At 45.5% G+C, this 13,370-nt stretch overlaps 1 protein-coding gene across 3 annotated transcripts in view; it reads right to left on the bottom strand.

Annotated features, from left to right (window-relative positions):
• Positions 1 to 13,370, bottom strand: part of LOC137095144 (ubinuclein-1-like) — a 77,987-nt gene that overhangs the window by 56,366 nt on the left and 8,251 nt on the right. For all 3 annotated transcript variants that reach the window (XM_067461446.1, XM_067461445.1, XM_067461447.1), the window contains exons 6-8: positions 4,929 to 5,029; positions 3,400 to 3,841; positions 1,335 to 1,405 (exon numbers count right to left, since the gene is read on the bottom strand). In XM_067461446.1, the coding sequence (XP_067317547.1) occupies positions 1,335 to 1,405; positions 3,400 to 3,841; positions 4,929 to 5,029 (614 nt within the window). The remainder of the gene's footprint in view (positions 1 to 1,334; positions 1,406 to 3,399; positions 3,842 to 4,928; positions 5,030 to 13,370) is intronic.

Below are 13,370 nucleotides of genomic sequence, written 5' to 3'. Positions count from 1 at the left end.
AGACCTCGTGGTCTGTTTTGATGTTTTGGATTGCTTTTTCGGTGGCTCCGCAATGGGAGTGTTTGCCTGATTTGAGTCCCGCCTATCCCCAACACATGGGGAGGAAGGCTGGGAGGGCTCTTGAACAGGGGAGGATTGGGAAGGGGCGGGAGCCGTTTGCGGGGCTAGGGCCCGCTCGTAAACTAAGGCTTTCAAGTGTCTCTGCCCTTGCGAGCCCTGGAAGTAAAACTCAAACAGATCTCACAGGTTTGGAGGTTATGGGTTTCTCCTAAGCACAGGAGACATTTGGAGTGCCTGTCCGCCTCGGGGAGATTGGCCCCACAGGCGGAGCAATTTTTAAAACAGAGGGAAGACATTTGCCTGATTTTCTTTCTAGCCTGATATGAGAATCGTCAGCCAGTCCGAGTCGGGGCAGAAGAGGTCGGACGGTCCGTAGGTCAAGAAAGTTGTAGAGAAGTCCGTAATGTTTAGAGAGAAGCTCCAGAGATGCTGCCTGTTTGGCGCAGAAAAAGAAACTACCTCTCAGGCGCACGCCATGGCATATATACCGGGGGATGGGCAGGGCTTATTTATACCTTAAATAATCATTTAAAATTCATTAAAAAATTCTAGAAAGTTCCGGATGGCTGCGCATGCGCGAAGGAAACCCATAGGTGCGCATTTCACGGAGGACAAGAAGAAAAATAAAATCTACATCAGAAAAAACATTAAATCACAGTACACATTTTAAAAACAGTATAATGGCTGAAAGACTAAGTGCTGAGTGTGGAAGGATCAGCAAATGTGCAATTGTTTCTAGATAGAGCACAGGGAAAGGGCAAAATATTAACAGAAGTAATATACTTCTGTGACTGGCCATAGGAAGAGAAAATGCTTTCTCAGCTGCCATATCTTAAATAGCAGTTGGTAAGCTTCTGAAATCTTTGGCAGGACTTTCCTGTTCTCTGTTAAAAGGGAATAAAACACTTCATTCCGACACTCCAAATAATATAAATTTTATTCCACTGTGACCCTGATAAACAATAGACAGGATTCCTGAGATAGAGAGAAAATTGCTTCCCCCCCCCCCCCCCCTCAGGAAAAACCTTTACATTTTCTAGTGGAAAAAAAACCTGGAAACCTGGGGAAATGCAGATATAAACAGACTTGAAATATCTTCTCTTTTAAAAAATGAGTGAAATTGTTTTTTCTAAACTCCAAGACAATTAAAAGAGGCCTCTTAGAACTGGAGAGTGCCAACTATGATGACACACTTATGGTGTAGAATATTATCCCATTAGCTTTTTCCCCACTCCTAGAGCATAGACAGTTCAAATGGTATGTTCAGGACTTACTCCAGTAAAATGGTATTCATGTTCTGGTTGAAGAACTTGTGTCTGCCTTCTCCTTCTGCAGCTTTAGCAGCCTAATTTGCAAAGAAGTACAGATTACTGGCCGACAGAGCCACAGATAATGAATAAAAAGGGGGGGGGGGAACCAGAAGGGAAGGAAGGATGTGTGGAGGAGCTACGTCTTTCCTGAATAATGCCAGACTGCACCCAACAAAAGAAGGAAATTCTGAATTACCTTTTAATAGTCACATTTTATCACTTTCATAAAGGCCCCCCGGTTCTCTAAATAAAGCTTGGTGATGCAAAGGTAGAACCCACTACAATAATAAAATCGTGTTTTAACTTCTCTTCGATAGTCAGCCACACAGGCTTTGAGGGTCTTAGTTGCAATTGAAATAGTCTTAAGAATAGCCTTTACAAGAGTCAAGACAAAGATCCAGCCAGAGGAAAAGTGTTCTTACCATACATCAAGAAAACCACTGACCGCGTAGGGAAGCTGATGAAAAAGCACAAGCTACAAACTATCTACAGACCCACTAAGAAAATATAACAAATGCTACATTCAGCAAAGGACAAGAGGGATTCTCTCACCTCTGTAGGAGTCTACTGTATACCATGCAGCTGTGGATAAGTCTACATAGGGACCCCCAAACTCTGCAGCAAAGCCCAAACACGAATCAAGGAACATGAAAGGCACTGCAGACTAAGTAAACCAGAGAAGTCAGCCATAGCAGAGCACCCGATGAACCAACCTGGAAACAGCATATTATTTGAGAACACAGCAATACTGGACCACACTGACAACCGCCATGTCAAACTACACAAAGAAGCCATCAAGCATGTGAACAATTTCAACAGAAAGGAAGAAACCATGAAAAAGAACAAAATTTGGCTACCCGTATTAAAAAACTCTAAAATCAGGACAGTAAATAAAGAGCAACATAAAAAACAGGGGAAATCCTGGCAGGAAACAATCAGGGACAGCTACCACTTCCCAACAAAGGATTCTCCTAGGCAGCAGGCAGCCAGGCTTTGAAGCTACAAGGCCATTAAATGCTAATCAAGGTGGCCAACTGAAATATCAACACTTCCCTGAAGCAGATAAGAGTTCTTGCTCCCGCCCTGGACATTACTCCACAGATATATAAGCCTCACTTGTCTAGTTACAACAAACCTCTCAACTTCTGAGGATGCCTGCTACAGATGTGGGCAAAACGTCAGGAAACAAATCTTCTGGAACATGGTCATACAGCCCAGAAAACTCACAGCAACCCAGCCTTAAGTATGGCCATAAAGGTCTAGGAATATGGAGAATAGCGCAGAGAGGACCCATGAACCCCCTCTGGCTGACCACCTTTGCAAAGAGGAATCTATTAGCAGTCACAATGAATTCCCAGTTATACTAGTCTGAGTTGTGAATAACTTCTGCCTTGCTCATATAGTTTGAGCAGCCAGGAAGAAACAGCACTGATCTCTATGGAGCTGTTCCTTCACTAGTCTTGCCTACATTCTGAATGGTTATCAAGTCATGCAATGCCAAAACAACTGAGTTTTTCTGATATTTGTCCAAACTCTGGCACCAAACAACAGGACATTCCCCACCCTGCCATCACAAGGTGTATTCACTCGAAGTAGAGAATTCCCACCCAATTAAGTCCTTCCATTTGACAAACTAGGCATCTCAAGGAGATCCAGGCGAACTGCTCCGGGTGCTTCCTGTCTCATCTGAAAACAAGTCTTATCAGGTGACCACACAGATCACAACTGTCTATTTGTGTAAAATGCCATTACAGACTCAATTTACAGAAAACAGCCCCTTCAAAATATGAAGGCAACAACAATAAACCTGTGGATGCACTGCCAGTGGCTGAGGGACATTTGTGGTCAACTATATGCTGCAAGTGCAAAAGGCCCTAAGGCAGGCTGGCAAAAACTTGTGCAATCCCCAGAAATGCTACCAATTATCAATGCAGATGACACCAAGCTAAATGGGCAAATGACTTGTAGAGGCTTGCTAATGTCCAGGCTAACTCTTACACTTCTTGCCATGTTGTTGGAATGGCGTTACCTGAGTCAGTTCCTCGATGCGCTTCTCTAGGGATGCTGGGAGTTCATCCGGAAGGGCAAGGGGCTGCTTGACCTCCTGCTCCAGGGTTACCCCAAGGGAGTCACTCCCATCCTCCATGTCATGGAAGCAGTTCTCTTCTGGACATTCAAATATTATCTTTTCAAGGTCGAGGTCTGACAGAGAGTCCATGGCCGTGGCTGCCTGAAGCAACTCATTGTCGCTGGTGGGGCCAAAGAGGGAGAGGAGAGGGTCCAGCATGCTCTCCACTTCCCGTGGGGTTGGGGTCTCTGGTAAAGTGGAGACGGCGACCTTCGGCTCATGATCCCATGTTTTCTGAGCATCCTTTTCCTTTTGAAATTTCTTCAACATTTCCTTGACACTCAGGGAGCCTGAATATTTCTTCTTCTTCTTCTTCTCTTTGCTTGCATTCAGAGCTGTAAACCTGTGAGAGGCCCAGTATTATGCTCACCACAGAAGAACACAAACATGGGGATACCATAATCATGTTACCACACACAGTTTTACTGATTTGTTTTGGTTTTTTTCAAGTTAGGAGCGACTTGAGAAACTGCAAGTCGCTTCTGGTGTGAGAGAATTGGCTGTCTGCAAGGACATTTCCATGTTTTACCATCCTGTGGGAGGCTTCTCTCTTGTCCCCGCATGAGAAGATGGAGCTGTCAGACAGGAGCTCAACCCACTCCCCAGATTCGAACCGCCGACTTTTTGGTCAGCAGTCCTGCCAGCACAAGGGTTTAACCCGAGCTCTACTTTGTGAATAGCACAAAGCTTGAAAAACTGTTGTGTATGTAATGTCTGAAAGTCACAAGAAAATTTTATTAATGCACTTTGTATGATTGCACTTTTATTCCCCAAAATTATTAAATATACTCCCTATTTCTCACATTTTTTTCTGAAATGTGTGTTTGCAAAATCCCCCTTTTAAAATTAGGTAACACCATTAATTTAAAATCTTTTCAAGCTCTGAATCTATGCTCATAGAATAAGAAAAAATCTGCATATTTCTCACTGTCAAAATATCTTATCTACTTATCTCATTCCATAAGAAGCCGTGGTGGCGCAATAGGTTAAACCCTTGTGCCGGCTGAACTGCTGACCTGAAGCTCACAGTACGAATCCACGAGAGAGAGTGAGCTCCTGTCTGTCAGCTCCAGCTTCCCATGCGGGAACATGAGAGAAGCCTCCCACAAAAATGTCAAAAAACCAAAACATCCCAGCATCCCCTGGGCAACGTCTTTGCAGACGGCCAATTCTCTCACACCAGAAGCAACTTGCAGATTCTCAAGTTGCTTCTGACACACACACACATAAAAAAACTCCCATAATTTTCCTGGGATGCAGATTATTAATGAAGATCAGGTTTCATTCATACCACAGCAGGAAATTAACAGCTAGAACAAGGATCTGAACTGGATTATCCCAGTTCTTTCACTGAAGTCTAACAATTGCTGATCAAAGAATGAGGCATCCATCATTTGAACAATCATATTATAACAATGCAAGACTCTTACCCAGTTTTAGGAAACTTAGATTTTTTAGATTTTTTTTCCTTGTCATAAGAATCATCCTTTTTCTTCTTCTTCATCTTCTCACCTTCTTTCAACTTCCGCTTCTAGATATGAAAAAAACACTTGTTATTATACAGCACCAAGTGTTGGAGGAAGCAGCTTTCTCAAGCCTCCTCTACATGATGTTTCTGTTTTATAATGTGTCATTTTATAACCTGAAGTATAGATCTTATTTGATTTGCAGTTTCCTTATCTCTATATACCTAAAGCAGTGGGAGGGGCTGCAGGTCATGTGACTGACTCAGTGACAGTTTAGAATGTTCAGGTTTAAACAGGATGACAGTTAGGGAATGTCAGTTGAACCAGTTAGAGAAGTGTCTTGAACCTTGAATGAGTTTGAGTATAGAAGTCTGCCAGAGTGCAGAAGCTCATGTTAGGAAGTTAGTAAATTGTTGAGGTTGTGTTTTATTTGAAAGTAAACTCTTATTAAAGAGAGATGTATAAAGCAACATAGTTTATGAAGAAACTGTTAAAGGTTATAAGTTCAAGATACAAATTCTCTTAAATGTTACTGAAGTTTTAAAACATTGACAAGAAATGTGCCTGTATCTTTAAATACATGAAGTTATCAGTAAACAAAACTTGTTATCTTTAAAAGAAGTCTGCTTGCATCATTGTCTGTAGAAAGTATAAACAGAAACAAAATATCTACATGCCCAGCAATCATCGATTACCAAATAAACTCTGCTACCCCAATTAGATTGTGATCCTAACAGTTCATGATCTATACCGCAATGGTCAGTGATCTTAACAGGTCATGATCCATTATCCTCAATACAAGAGCCTTCCCACAAAAAGAGAAAAAAAGTAAACAGAAACACCATTTACTGGCTAACTTGAGGTGAGATTAGAAAAAAAGTGAGGCACTCACTGTTTTCTCTTATCAGTCAGAAACACAAGTATACATTACAGAAGACTGTGTGAAGTCTCGGCCTAGTTTTTACTCCCCTCTGTTTGCTCCCTGGAGTTGGACTGTTCCATTCTGCTAAGTTTTAGAGTAGGAGCTTAGGCTCCCCCTATAGGCCGAGCCATTTGGTTCAGCCCATTCTGGCTCATAGCCTGGTGGAAGGACTTTTTATTCCATTCTTTTTGACATAGTTTGTAGTAGTTACCCAGAAAATGTCTGGTCTGGCTTAGCAGTCTGAACACGCCATCCTTAGCACATATTTGCCTCATAGAATAGTTATATTTGCCATATAAATTAGAATACATTTGCCTTATAGATTACATAGTACGTATACATTCATAGATTGTACATGCCACATAGAACTAGCTTGGGGACCCGGCGCTGCCCAGGTTATTTGAGAAAGTGGGTAAAGGGGGTTCTGTCTGCCAAGTTTGTTCTTTATTGGTCATTTGATGAGAGTTGCATTATTTTTAGGAAGTGAGTGAAGGTACTGCAAATCCATGGTCCATCCTCCTACAAAATGCAGCAGGATGTAGAGTGGGTCATGGGGGCTCTGTGTGCCAAGTTTGGTCTTTATTGGTTATTGGATGTGGGTCACAGTGGTTTCAGTAAGTGAGTGTAGGTATTGCAAGTCCCATCACCCATGGTCCATTCTTCTACAAGATGCAGCAGGATGTAGAGTGAGTCATGGGGGCTCTGTGTGCCAAGTTTGGTCTTTATTGGTCATTGGATGTGGGTCACAGTGGTTTCAGTAAGTGAGTGAAGGTACTGCATATCCCATCATCCATGGTCTATCCCCCTTAGAAATGCATCAGGATGTAGGGTGGTTATGAGTACTGTGTGGCTAGTTTGGGCCTGGTCTGTATGTAGAGTGCCAACTGAGGCCTACTTTGTTTAGTCAGGCATTGCCAACCAAGCCCTTCCTTTTTTAATCCGGCCTTGCCAAGTGAGGCCTACCTTTTTTAGTCAGGGCTTGCCAACCCAGGCCTACCTTTTTTAGTCAGGCCTTGCCAACCGAGGCCTACCCTTTTTAGTTGGGCCTTGCCAACCGAGGCCTACCATTTGTAGTCAGACCTTCCCAACAGATGCCTACCTTATTTAGTCAGGCCTTGCCAACTGAGGCCTACCATTTTTAGCCCACCATTCCTGAAAGTCCTTTCCAATTCCCTTTGCTGCCTTGGAATGTTCAGGGTGGCCAATCAGAGACCATATGCAAATCGTACCACAGTGGCAGCCAATCGGAATCTTGGAACTTTCAGGCTGGCCAATCAGAGACCATATGCAAATACCATCACAGCGGCAGCCAATCACAAAGCTGGAACACTGCCGGTTGCACTGCCACATGTCCGCCGCATACAAACTTTGGCTTTTATTATATACTAGCTTGGGGACCCGGCACAGTGCTTTCAGTAAGTGAGTGAAGGTACTGCAAGTCCCATCATCCATGGTCAACCCTCCTCCAAGCTGCAGCAGGATGTACAGTGGGTCATGGGGGCTCTGTGTGGCAAGTTTGGTCTTGATTGGTCATTAGATGAGGGTTGCAGCAATCTTGGGAAGGGAGTGGAGGTACTTGAAGTCCCATCATCCATGGTCTGTCCTCCAATCTGCACCAGGATGTAGAGTGTGCCAAGTTTGGTCTTGATCAGTCATTGGCGAGGGTCTCAGTGGTCTCAGAAAGTGAGTGAAGTTACTGCAAGTCCCATCATCCATCTCCAAATTTTTCCAAACCACACCAGGACATTAAGTGGGTCATGAGATGTCTATGTGCCAAGTTTGGTCTTGATCAGTCATTGGATGAGGTTAACAGCGGTCTCAGAATGTGAGTGAAGGTACTGAAAGTCCCATCATCCATGGTCCATCCTCCTCCAAATTGCACCAGAATGGAGAGCGGGTTGTGGGGGCTCTGTGTGCCAAGTTTGGTCTTGATTGGTCATTAGATGAGGGTTGCAGTAGTCTTGGGAAGGGATTGGAGGTACTTGAAGTCTCATCATCCATGGTCTGTCCTCGAAAGTGCACCAGGATGTAGAGTGGGTCATGGGAACTCTATGTGTCAAGTTTGGTCTTGATCAGTCATTGTCGAGAGTCTCAGTGATCTCAGGAAGTGAGTGAAGTGACTGCAAGTCCCACAATCCATCGTCCATGGTGCATACTCCTTCAAACTGCACAAGGATGTAGAGTGAATCATGGAGACTAAATGTGTCAAGTTTGGTCTTTATCTGTAATTGGATGAGGGTTGCAGCAGTCTTGGGAAGTGAGTGGAGGTACCTGAAGTCCCATCATCTATTGTCCATACTCCAAACAGCACCGGAAAGTAGAGTGGCCCATGGGGGCTCTGTGTGCCAACTGTGGTCTTGATCGGTCATTAGATGAGGCAGTCATGGGAAGTGAGTGGAGGTACTTCAAGTCCCATCATCCATGGTCCATCATGCTTGAAACAGCATCAGGATAGAGAATGGGTTATGGGGGCTCTGTCTGCAGACTTTGATCTTTGGATGAGGTTCGCAGAGGTCTCAGTCATTGGATGAGGTTCGCAGAGGTCTCAGAATGTGAGTGAATGTACTGGAAGTCTCATCATCCATGGTTCAAACTGCAAACTGCAGTAGTATGTAGAGTGGGTTGGGGGGGGGGGGGTGCTCTGTGTGCCAAGTTTGGTCTGTATTGGTAATTTTATGAAACAGCCCTTGCCTTTTCCTTTCCTCTCTTTGTCATCTCAGAATCTTGGAATTGAGGCTGCCCAGTCAGAGACTATATGCAAATTTCCTTCTCTCATGTCTCCAGTTCTGTCATGAACCCTTTTCTCCACTAGGGGCTCCTATTGAAGCTGGCCAATCAGAGACCATATGCAAATAGCACCACAGCTATTTGCATATGGAGCCAATCAGAACGCTCCTCCCGCCACACTTTTGTCCTCCGCATACAAACTTTTTATTATATGTACTATTTTGGGGTTATTTGAGAAAGGAATCGTGTATCAAGTTTGGTTATTTATCAGTGATTTATATGGCTCGCAGTGGTCTCAGGAAGTTAGTGAAGGTACTGCGAGTCCTATCATCTGTGGTCCTTCCTTCTCCAAACTGCACCAGGATGTAGAGTGGGTCATGGGGGCTCTGTGTGCCAAGTTTGGTCTGTATTGGTAATTTTCTGAAACAGCCCTTGCCTTTTGATCAGTCATTGCATGAGGGTCACAGCGATCCCAGAAAGTGAGTTAAGGTACTGCAAGTCCCATCATCCATAGTCTCCCTCAAACATCACCAGAATGTTGAGTTCGCCATGGGGGCTCTCTGTGCCAAGTTTGGTCTTTATTGGTATTTGGATGAGTTGCACTGTGGTTTCAGGAAGTGAGTGAAGGTACCGCAAGTACCATCATAGATTGTCCGTCCTCCTTCAAACAGCACCAGGATGTAGAGTCGCTCATGTGTGCCAAATTTGGTCTTGATTGGTCATTATATGAGGGTTCCAGCAGTCTTGGGATGTGAGTGGAGGTACTTGAAGTCCCATCATCCATAGTCTGTTCTTCCCCAAACCTCACCAGAATGTTGAGTTAGCCATGGGGGCTCTGTGTTCCAAGTTTGGTCTTCATCAGTCATTGGATGAGGGTCTCGGTAGTTTCACTAAATGAGTGAAGGTACAAGTCCCATTGTCCATGGTGCATCCTCCTCCAAACCACACCAGGATGTAGAGTGCATCATGGAGACCCGGTGTGCCAAGTTTGGTCCTTATCGGAAATTGGATGATGGTTGCAGTGGTCTCAGGAATTGAGCGAAGGTACTGCAAGTCCCATAATCCATGTTCGATCCATAGTCAAACCATACCAGGGCGTAAAGTGGGTCATGAGAGGTCTATGTGCCAAGTTTAGTGTTGCTCAGTCATTGTTGAGAGTCGCAGCAGTCTCAGAAAGCGAGTAGAGGTACTTCAAGTCCCATCATCCATGGTATGCCCTACTCCAATCCACAGTAGGATGTAGAGTGGGTCATGGGGGCTCTGTGTGCCAAGTTTGGTTTTGATCGGACATTAGATGAGGGTTGCAGCAGTCTTGGGAAGGGAAGTGGAGGTACTTGAAGTCCCATAATCCAAACTCCTTCCACCTTCAAAGTGCACCAGGATGTAGAGTGGGTCAAGGGAGCTCTGTGTGCTAAGTTTGGTTTTGATTGGCCATTAGATAAGGGTTGCAGCAATCTTGGGAAGGGAGTGGGGGTACTTGAAGTCTCATCATCCATGGTCTGTTCTCCTCCAAACTGCACCAGGATGTAGAGTAATTGGGGCTCAGTGTGAAAGTTTTGTCTTGATTAGGGTCTCAGTGGTTTCAGAAAGTGAGTGAAGTCCCATCATCCACCTACATTTTTTCCCAAAAGACACCAGGACGTAAAGTGGGTCATGAGAGGTCATGGGGGCTCTGTGTGCTAAGTTTGGTTTTGATTGGCCATTAGATAAGGGTTGCAGCAATCTTGGGAAGGGAGTGGAGGTACTTGAAGTCTCATCATCCATGGTCTGTTCTCCAAACTGCACCAGGATGTAGAGTAATTGGGGCTCAGTGTGAAAGTTTTGTCTTGATTAGTCATTGGCGAGGGTCTCAGTGGTCTCAGAAAGTGAGTGAAGTCCCATCATCCATCTACATTTTTTTCCAAAAGACACCAGGACGTAAAGTGGGTCATGAGAGGTCTATGTGCCAAGTTTGGTCTTGATCAGTCATTGGATGAGGTTTGCAAAGGTTTCAGAATGTGAGTGAATGTATTGGAAGTCACATCATCCATGGTCAACCCTCCTCCAAAACTGCAGCAGCATGTAGTACAGTACCCATGCAGTCATGGGGGCTCTGTGTGCTAAGTTTGGTGTTGATTCGTCATTAGATGAGTTTTACAAGTCATGGGGAGTGGAGGTATTTGAAGTCCCATCACCATCCATGGTCTGTCCTCCTCAAAAGTGCACCAGGATGTGTCATGGGGACTCTGTGTGCCAAGTTTGGTCTTGATCAGTCATTGGCGAGGGTCTCAGTGGTCTCAGGAAGTGAGTGAAGCGACTGCAAGTCCCATCATCCATTGTCAAATTCTTCCAAACCGCACCAGGATGTAGAGTGGGTCATGCGGGCTCTCTGTGTAAACTGTGGTCCTGATCCATCATTGTTGGCAGTTGTAATGGTCTTAGGAAGGGAGTGCAGGTATTGCAAGTCCCATCGTCCATGGTGCATCCTCCTCCAAACCGCATCAGGATGTAGAGTGCGTCATGGAGACTCAGTGTGCCAAGTTTGGTCTTTATGGGTAATTGGATGAGGGTTGCAGTGGTCTCAAGAACTGAGCAAAGGTACTGCAAGTCCTATAATCCATGGTCCATCCCCGGCCAAACCACACCAGGACGTAAAGTGGGTCATGAGAGGTCTATGTGCCAAGTTTGGTCCTGATCAGTCATTGGATGAGGTTAACAGCGGTCTCAGAATGTGAGTGATGGTACTGCAAGTCCCAACATCCATGGTTCATCCTCCTCCAAACTGCAGTAGGATGTCGAGTGGGTCATGGGGGCTCTGTGTGCCAAGTTTGGTCTGTATTGATAATGTTCTGACCCAACCTCCCCTGGCCTTTTCCTTTCTTCTCTTTGTCATCTCGGAATCTTGGAATTGAGGCTGGCCAATCAGAGACCATATGCAAATTTCCTTCTCTCATGTCTCCGTTTCTGTCATGAACCCTTTTCTCCACCAGGGGCTCCTGTAAAGCTGACCAATCTGAGACCATATGCAAATAGCACCACAGTGGCAGCCAATCAGAATCTTGGAACTTTCAGGCTGTCGAATCAGAATGCTGGCACATACTCCTCCACACCGCCACATGCCCGCCGCATACAAACTTTGACTTTTATTATATGTATAGATAGATAGATAGATAGATAGATAGAATATATATGCTTTAGAGTCTATAGATTATAGTATCTATATATATAAATCTGTTAGGTGGGTTCAACGGGACAGCAAAACTCCACAACCCCCCAACGAAACTGAACCAAAATAGACATGCCCCTAGGACAACCCACTCGGTACAAACTAATCCACTCAGAATTACAAACAACACAACAACACACAGATAAATCACCAAAACAACTGAGCATGCGCACTGGAGCAAAGTCCCCAGCGCGCGCGCACACATGGCCGAACGGCCAACGTACCCTCCGCGCTTCCCTCCCTCCCTCGCCCCGCCCAGCACGCCTTGCCCACAAACACACACACATGCATCGCAACTTCCACCCACCCCTTCCGGCCCTGAAACACTCCTTTCCTCCTCCAATGCAGCTCCGGTAAGACACGCCCCCTCCTTTCCCCGCAACACAACCAAACGCCGGTAACAAACCCCCTCCCTTCCACGCCACACACACACAGGTAACGCACCACCCCTCCCTTCCCCGCAACACAACCAAATGCCGGTAACAAACCCCCCTCCCTTCCACACAAACACACATGCCACTAACCCACCACCCCTCCTTTCCCCGCAACACACAAACACACATGCCACAACACGCCCCAATCTTACCTCTTCCTTCTTCTTCAAACTTTCCTCCTCCCCCTCCTCCCCCTCCTTCCCCCGCTCCCTCCAAGCCCTGTACAAATCTATCCATCCTCCCCTCTTTCTTCTCCCCCTCCAAACCCCGCCCCTCCAAACCACAAGAAGGAAGAAAAGACAAAGGAAAGAAGGAAGAAAGAGAAAGGGAGGTAAACAAAAAGGGGGAAGGAAGGAAAGAAAGAGAAATAAGGAAGAAGAAAAGGAAAGGAAAGAAGAGCCCCGCCCCCATCCTCCCTCGCCGTGCAAAGCCGGAGAGCCACAGTTTCCTCACGAGGAGCCCTTTGCCTATGCTCCCCGTCGGGACGACTCCGGCCAGAGGGAGGGATGACGGAAGAGCACCAAAAGAGGCAAGTCCTGGGAAGGGAAGGGCGGGGGGGGGGGGGGGGAAGGCTCCACAACACAACACAACACAGCGTCTCACAACAGAAGGAGTGACCATCACTCAAACAATTATGATTCTGTCATTTGGGAGATGTAGTTCCTGGGATTTATAGTTCACCTACAATCAAAGAGCATTCTGGACTCCACCAATGATGGAAGTGAACCAAACTTGGCACACAGAACTCCCATGACCAACAGAAAATACTTGAAAGGTTTGGAGGGCATTGACCTTGAGTATGGGAGTTGTAGTTCACCGACATCCAGACAGCACTGTGGACTCAAAACAATGATGGATCCGGACCAAACTTGGCATAAGCATTCAATACGCCCAAATATGAACACAGATGGAGTTTGAGGGAAATAGACCTTGACATTTGGGAGTTGTAGTCACTGGGATTCACAGTTCACCAACACTCAAAGAGCATCCTGAACCCCACCAACGACAGAATTGGGGCAAACATGCCACACTGAACCCCCATGACCAACAGAAAATTTACACACAAGCACAAAGTTTACACACAAGCATAAAGAAGGGGGAGGAAGGAGGGATGCCAG

This window comes from Anolis sagrei, chromosome Y, assembly GCF_037176765.1.
Source record: "Anolis sagrei isolate rAnoSag1 chromosome Y, rAnoSag1.mat, whole genome shotgun sequence".
NCBI lineage: Eukaryota > Metazoa > Chordata > Lepidosauria > Squamata > Dactyloidae > Anolis > Anolis sagrei.
This window is presented reverse-complemented; position numbering and strand designations above follow the sequence as displayed.